Consider the following 8,292-nt stretch of genomic DNA (forward strand, 5'->3'; position numbering starts at 1 on the left):
TAATTTTGGGTTATACTTTCCTTTTGGGTGTTTAAGGCCATACAGTTGACCCAGATAAACCAATTTATTTTTACTCTTAAGGTCATGTGAGGATCTATTCCTCGGGGGCCACATGGGCTTGGGAGGAGCCCCTGGCTCCTTTCTTTTACCAGTTCTGTCTATGTGAAGATAAGTCAAAGGTCCTGGTCAACTATGGATGGCTTCTCTTGGAAGCATGGAGGAAATGTTTTCTCTGTGTTGACCCTCTTCTTTGTAGACTGGACACTGGTTCAGGTCCATCTGATGAGGTCTCCATGGCCTCCTTGATCAAGAGGAAAGGTGATTCACCACAGTTACAGGACCTCTTGAGAGATGCTCATAGTCCCCTGGAAATTAGTCAACCTAGGAGAGCAAGGAGCAAAAACTGTCCTTTATGTCCCTCTGACCAAATTAGTATAGGCATCGAAGTATGGCTGTTAAACATCCAAGAAGCTTACTTCCACCAGTCTGTACTTTTAATTACCATGTACCATGTAGATAAAGCTTAGGCAAAGACCAATTGTTCTCATATAAACCTTGCCTAGACATTTATTTCTTGATCTGGTTTGTATAATTTGTCAGTAGGTTGTTGGAGTAATATAAAATAACTAGGCATTATTTATCTCTCACATTGTCTAAACCCCTTATCATGGTTTCCCCAAATAAGGTGCCCCCATTTTTCCCTGTGCCCCCATTTTCCCCCCTTTCTCCCTTAATAATACCCTTCTCCTACAGTCCTACCTCTCTTGATCTCCTTCTTTCCCTTTATCCCCTAAGTGCCTTGTATACCCTTCCCCCCCTTAAATTTACCCAATTTTTATCCACATCTCCCTTATTAAGGCCTGTTTCCTCCTGTTCTTCTCTTTCAGGTTCTTTCTTTTCCTTTACCGCCCTGGTTCCTTTCCATTATCCTGGTTCCTGTAGTTATGTCTGAATACATACTCACTTATCAGGGTTTGGTTCTAGGATCTACATATGAGGGAGAACAAAATATGTCGATTTTTTTTTCCTGAGTCTGTGTTACTTCACTTAGTATAACAGTTTCTAGTTCCATCTATTTACCTGCAATTTTCATGATTTCATCTTTCTTTACTGCTGAGTAAAACTTAATTGTATAAATGAACCACATTTTCACTATCCACTCATCAACTTTGCTTCCATCTCTTAGCTATTGTGAAAAGAACAGAAAAAACATGGATGTACAAGTGTCTCAGCAATAGGACAAGTTCTTTGGGTATATGCCAAGGAGTGGTATAACTGGGTCATATGGTAGGTTCACTTGTAGTTTTTAAAGAGTTTCTGGGGTAAGATAAAAACTTAAATTGGTTTTAAGTTGCATTTCCGTAATTACTAGTGATGTTGAATATTTTTAAAGATATTTCATAGTCATCTTTACTTCTTCTTTTGAGAATTCTCTGTTCAGCTCCTTAGCCCATATTTCAATTGGGTTGCTTCTTGTCTTGGTTCTCTGTTTTTTAAGTTCTTTATATATTCTGGATGTTAAACTTTCAGATGTGTCACTGGTGAAGATTTTCTCCCACTCTATGGGTTTTCTCTTCACTTCCTTAGTTGTTTCTTTTGCTGTACAGAAGGTTTTTAGTTTAATAATGTCCCACTTGTTGACTCTTACCTTAATTACCCAGGAAATTCTGTCTGGTTTAGAAGATGTCCGGTTTAGAAAATCTTTCCTACTCCTATATCTTGTAGGTTATTCCCAGTGTTTTCTTCTAACAGTCTCAGAGTTTCAGTTGAGATCTTTGATCCATTTGGAATTGACTTTTGTGCAGGGTGAAAGATAGGAGTTTAGTTTCATTCTTCTACAGGTGGAGATCCAGTTTTTCCAGCACCATTTGCTGAACATGCTGTCTTTCCTCCAGTGAATATTCTTGACCCCTTTGTCAAATATCAGGTGGCTGAAATTTCATGTTCTCATATCTGGGTCTTCAATTTTGTTCCATTGACCTATGGGTCTATTTTTGTGCCAGTACCATGTTGTTTTTATGACTATAGCTCTGTAATACAGCTTAAAATCTGGTATAGTAATCCAGCATTGCTCCAGCATTGCTCTTAGTGCTCAGGGTTATTTTGGCTATCTGAGGTCTTTTGTGCTCCCAAATTTTTATAAGCACATTTTTCACCTACTTGAATGTCTGACAGAAAAGGGACACCTTTATTTTGCAGAAATTGTAGGAATTCTGCCTCTAAATTAATTCCTCACCACTATAATATCAAAATAATATAAAAAACTTTCCTGCAACTTTCCATCCTGCACACTGGGGGAAGAGATAGCACCACCATTATGGAGAACCATAGATTTTGATGAATTTGTTTTGAGAAATTTTTCTTTACATGAGACTAGACTAAAAAGAAAATCTGATTTGTAACATTAAGATGTAGATTTTGGTTCCTGAGATTTATATAATTTATAACCCACTTTTTTTTAATCACTTGTATTTTACTATAACCATAAATTGTGGGTGCTTAGAGATGGCTCAGTAGTTAAGAGCACTGACTCTTGCAGAGGACCCAGGTTTAATTCCCAGCACTCACATGGCGACTAACAACTATCTGTAACTCCAGTTCCAGGGGATCCAATGCCCTCTTCTCCACAGGCATTATACAACATGAGTGCACTTATATACATGCAGGTGATACACTCATACACATAAAATAAAAATAATAACTAAAATATTTTTTAAAACTATAAATTGTGAGAGTATTTTAAGTCTGTCCTCACTTGCTCCTCATCTTCCTGTTTACTGATTCCCAAACATGATTTGGGTCTTGCTGGCCACCTTTTCTTCTACCTGTTATTATATCTGTCCTATATCTTAAAGCTGTAATTCGCCAGTCAGCTTAGCCTCCTCTCCTGTGTCAGATATTCCTTGAAATAACATTATTATTAATTAATTAATTTATTTATTTATTTATTTAGTTAGTTAGTTAGTTAGTTTTTGTTTTGTTTTTTTGAGATAGGGTCTCCTTGTAGCCACAGCTGGCCTGAACCTTGCTATATAGATCAGGCTGGGCTTGATCTCACAGAGACCTGCCTGCCTCTACCTCCTGAGTGCTGGGATTAAAGGTGTGTGCCACCACACCAGGCTTATTTATTTTGGATGAGTATGCACAAGGAGTAAGTTAAGAGAATTCAATTGGGATCTTGATGAAAATTAGAGAAATTCTAAGCCATTCCAATTCTTCCTCTCCCTTTTCTCTACCCTTTCCCACCAGATGAGTTTCTCCTCTCTTTTCCTTTACTACAGTATTTATTTTCTGTATCATTCATTCATTCATGCACTCATTCACTCATTCATTCATTCATTCATTCATTCATTCAGTATTTGTCCAGCCTTCACTTAGTTCCAGATGTAAGGGAATAAATAGTACAAAGAAAACCAAGACATGATCCCACCCCTTAAAATGCTCAATGTCCAATTATTGCTGGTAGAAACCAGTCTACTTTGCATGATTTTCTGGAGGTTGGGGAAGGCTGTAGAATAGGGATATCAGCATCCAATGAATAAGCTTAAAAGAAAGTTTATACAGAACACTTAATGACTGGGTTCTCATAATTACCAGTTATAAAATTCAAGAATGAAGAGTCTTTCTGATGACCTTGTGCTAGTTCATGACAGGCAGGAGATACTATTAGAAGTAGGAGAGAAAGCGAGTGCATTAGTTCTTTCACCATAAAATTGTTTTTGTTTCTTGGTAAGATCAATATGGATTATGTAATTATTTCAAATGGAAATTTAAAAGTCTTTATTGGAACTAACACCACATTCGCCATTATTGGTCACTCTTATTCACAAGACTCTTTTTGTTTGGTTTTTGTAATATTTTCTCTTGATCTTTTTTTAATTTTATGTGTATGAATGTTTTGCCTGTATGTGTGTAAGGCATCCATGTCCTGTAGTGTCTGTGGAGGTCAGAAGAAAGGGTCAGATTCCCTGGAACTGGAGTTACAGACAATTGTTAATTGCCATGTGGGTGCTGGGAGCTGAACCTGGGTCCTCTGAAAGAGCAGCCAGTGCTCTTGACCACTGGGCCATCTCTCCTGCCCCTGATCTTTTCTTTTTGATTACCTCTTAGCGTTTTTTTTCTCAGTTCCTTTTTTTGCATGTACATTAAGTGTTGAGTTCCAGAATTTGGTTTTTGGTTTTCTTATCACCTGACACACTGTTCACACACCCTGGGTTTTCTTATTCTAGTCCATGACTGCATTTGATAATTCCCAGTTCCAACTGTCTCCAGATCGTACTTGAAAAATCTGTAATGATCTGTAATGAGTGGTGAGAAAAGCAAGTTGCAAGTCAAAATGATGAAATTTATATCAGAAAAAAAATCATCTGTGTGTCTACACACACATTCAAATGTGGAAACGCATAGGAAGGTCCTGGAAGGGTGATAACAAATGACAGTTGTGACTGGGTTTTGGGGCCAAGGGAAAAGAATGCTGTGGAGAATGTAGAAAAAGGAAGATGAGCACATACACTTGATACCGTCTCCTGTAACACAATATTCTGAGATGGTTAATAACATTGTATTATTTAGATCTTTTGCTAAAACACCATATTCAACATTGTTGATTAACTTAAGAAACATTAAAGACAAAAAACTTTAAAAAAAAATTTTAATTATTTTTCTTTTAAATTTTATGTGTATGCAGGTATAGCCTGCATGTAGGTAAGTGAAAGAAACTTTTTTTTTTTTTTTGGTCTTTTTTGAGACAGGGTCTCCCTGTAGCCCCAACTGGCCTGGAACTCACTATGTAGGCCAGGCTAGCCTTCCTTGAACTCACAGAGCTCCGCCTGCTTCTGCCTCCCTAGTGCTGGGATTAAAGGCGTGCGCCGTCATGCCCGGCTAAGAAACTTTTTAAAGAGAAAATTTGTAGAGTTTTTGATTTAGGATCTGCTAGTATAAATATTATCATAAACCTACACAGAATTTTTCAGTCTTTTATAGTATTGTGCATAGCTGTTTCTGCTTTATCCCAACCTAGTTATTAAAAACTTAGGTTCAGCCTGGTGTGGTAGCATCCACTTTTGATTTCAGCAGAGGCAGGTGGATCTCTGTGAGTTCAAGGCCAGCCTGGTCTACATAGTGAGTTCCAGACCAGCTGGAGCTACAGGGAGACCCTGTCTCAAAAAGACCAAACAAAACAAGAACAAAAACAAACCAACAAAAAAAAGTTAGTATCATTCTGTTTAGCATTTGGGTTTCTTGATAGTAATTGGGATGCTATGTAAATCACTTACTGTAACTATGGAAAGATATCGATTGAGAAATAATTCTATATCAAGTACTATAATGTAAGTATAAAATATGAATATATTACAACCAAACTAATTAGCAAATAACTTTTATTCTCAAACTAGAATCACATTGCAAAGACCTGGATGTGACCGACTTAATAGAACCAGGACTGAACCAAGTGCAATTCATAGAAGTAAGAAGCTGCGTTATTCAATATCTAAACCAAATTATGCTCCAGTTTCAATTGTCTTTTGATGAGTGTCACATGCATTTCCTTGGAATTAAATTAAATGAAAAAATAGAAATGTGTCAGTTCTAAGATACATACTTTAAAATACTTAACCCCTTTGAAATTACGTTACAGTTTACAATCAAAGATATATTTTAGTTTCTTTCAATTAGTGGCATTCATTCATGGAAATATGGAAAACTTCTATTGATACCTTCTGATAAGATCATGCAAAGCCAGCATTCAAAATTCTATGAAATCTGGTTATATAGATAATAGTAGGATCTAAAACTTGTAACACCTTTAGAACCAAGCCAGGCCTTGTCCTAAGCAATCTGTACATAAACTCAGGCAATTCTCTCTGCAGCCCTTTTCCTCTATTCATTTTTTCTGTAATCCTCTTCTTTTATAGATGAAAATACTGAGGTCAAAAAAGGTTAAACAGCTTGTACATGGTCTTACATCTGGGGGAACTGGGAAGATTTGTTCTCCAGTGGTTTGGTTTCAAAGTCTACATGGTATTAACATCTGAGAATATTAATGGATTAAGTGAAAGAAACAATTAGATCAGAATCCTGTCTTCTAGAACCTGCTTTACATTTTTTGTTTGTTTCCTTCCTGGGCATGGTGCTGCACACCTTTTATCCCAGCACTGGAGGAGCAGATGGAGGGCAATCTCTGTGAGATCGAGGTCATAGTTCCAGGCCAGCTGGGGCTACACAGTGACCCTGTTTCAAAAAAATTTTTTTTCTTTCCTCTATTCCTCCTATTTTTCTATAATGAATCTAAGAGTCGATATAGTGTTTACTTTCTCCTGTCATGCTCTTGTGCTCCACTGAAGGTGGAAGCCATGCCCTATGTAGAGACTGTATGATGGATTTGCTAAATCTCTTCTAGAATGATTTTTGTATAGATAAGAATTTGGCAAATTCTACCTCATTTGTCTTTTAACTGTATTTCCTTAGATTCTGTCTTTTCTGTTTGGCATCCATTAGTCACAGGGCCAAACTAATGACTAAATTTATCCCTCCTCTGTGCTCCTGAACCCTTGCTATGAGCAGGCCTTCTTACTAATTCTCACACAGCAAACCAGTATTCCCCCTGTCCAGGGTCAGGTGCTCCCCAGCCATGGATAGCACCTGTGCTCTAAAGTCAGCCAGAATTGTTCAAACCAGCCAGTCCTAAGCTGTTTCATCTGCTTTGCCCTGTCCCTGAAACCCCAGCAAAGACAGCATAGATGCTTTCTTTGCTCCTCCTGTTCCTGCCTCCTCAACAAAGCCTAAAGTGGCCAGTTTGGCACCATGTGCTGCACAGCATGCATTTCTCCCAAAAATGATAAGTAACAAAAATCTCCCTCCAATGGAATTAGACTCCCCATGCCATCACTCAGTTACCTCTATAAATCAAAATCACAAAGTTACAAATGAGATAAGCTACTCAAAAATGTGCAGAACAAATTATAGTATTAAGATAGTTCTGAGGGGCGGGGCGAGATGACTCAGTAGTTCAGGTAGACGAGACGCACAGGCCTATTGCCAGGCCAAGGTTGATTCCCAGATCACACAAGTGGCAGGAGAGAACCCACTCGCCAGAGGTGTTCTCTGACCTCCAGGTACATGGTGGCACACATGCCTGGAAAACTTTTTTTTTTTTTTTTTTTTTTTTTTTTAAATTCAGGAAGCTAGCCTTTAATCCCAATATTCAGAAGGCTAAGGCAGGAGGATATCTGTGAGATTGAGGCCAGCCTCATCTACATAAGGAGTTCCAGGCCAGCTGGGGCTACAGGGAGACCATGTCTCAAAAAACAGAAGTAGAAGACAACAATATAGAAAATTGTATTATTTAGTTTTGGCCAAAACTGGGGAAGGAGCTCTTCTCAGTACATTTCTGCCTTCCCCATAGCAGTGTTACAACCTATAGAAAAAATAAGACAAAAGTCAGATGTGCATGTATAGATTTAGCTGTAGGCCCTAATTATTGGAGATGGAAATAAACTTTTTCCTTGGTATCGGGGGCCAGGGCTTCTGGGGACAGGCCCCCATCCCTGCCAGCATATTTCCTATAGAAAGCTGGAAATGAAAGAGAGAATTAGCTGAGCATGGTGGTGCATGCCTTTAATCCCAGCACTTGGGAGACAGAGGCAGGTGGATCTCTATGAATTTGAGGCCAGCCTGATCTATCTACACATCAAGTTCCAAGCTAGCCAGGGCTACACATAGAGACCCTGTGTCAAAAACAACAAAACAAAACAAAACCCAAAAACCAACAATTAAAAATTCTAATTTCTAGGGCCTTGTTAGACACAACAAGGAGCAGGTCCATGATGCATTCTGGAGCCAGTCTGACCCGGCCTCTTGTGGCTCCAACAGCTTATACTTATGTGACCTCAAGGAAGTTGTTCAATCTTCCTTGGTCTCATCTGCAAAATGGAGATAGTAATAGCTGAGTTGTAAAGACCAAACAAGAAAATGCACATCATATCCTAAGTACAGTCTACAGCACATGAGCATGTGAACCATTATGACATGAAGAAGAACATCAGAGTGTTAACTTTGGATATAAGTTGGTAATAGAATTGAGCTTAATATTTTTCTTCCTTATAATTTTTTGTTATAACTTTCTATAATGAATCCATATTGCTTTCTTATTGAGATATAATTCACATATGATTAAAATTCATATATTACTTTTATTATTAAAAAAAAAGGAGAGGGGTTGGGGATTTAGCTCAGTGGTAGAGCGCTTGCCTAACAAGCGCAAGGCCCTGGGTTCGGTCCTCAGCTCTGAAA

At 38.2% G+C, this 8,292-nt stretch overlaps 1 protein-coding gene across 1 annotated transcript in view; it reads left to right on the top strand.

Moving 5' to 3' along the window:
• Positions 1–8,292, top strand: part of Efcab5 (EF-hand calcium binding domain 5) — a 134,958-nt gene that overhangs the window by 38,011 nt on the left and 88,655 nt on the right. Inside the window, exon 6 of the mRNA XM_029561475.1 lies at positions 5,397–5,467. Coding sequence (XP_029417335.1) covers positions 5,397–5,467 — 71 coding nt within the window. The remainder of the gene's footprint in view (positions 1–5,396; positions 5,468–8,292) is intronic.

This window comes from Nannospalax galili, unplaced genomic scaffold (assembly GCF_000622305.1).
Source record: "Nannospalax galili isolate Female #2095 unplaced genomic scaffold, S.galili_v1.0 scaffold212, whole genome shotgun sequence".
Classification (NCBI taxonomy): domain Eukaryota; kingdom Metazoa; phylum Chordata; class Mammalia; order Rodentia; family Spalacidae; genus Nannospalax; species Nannospalax galili.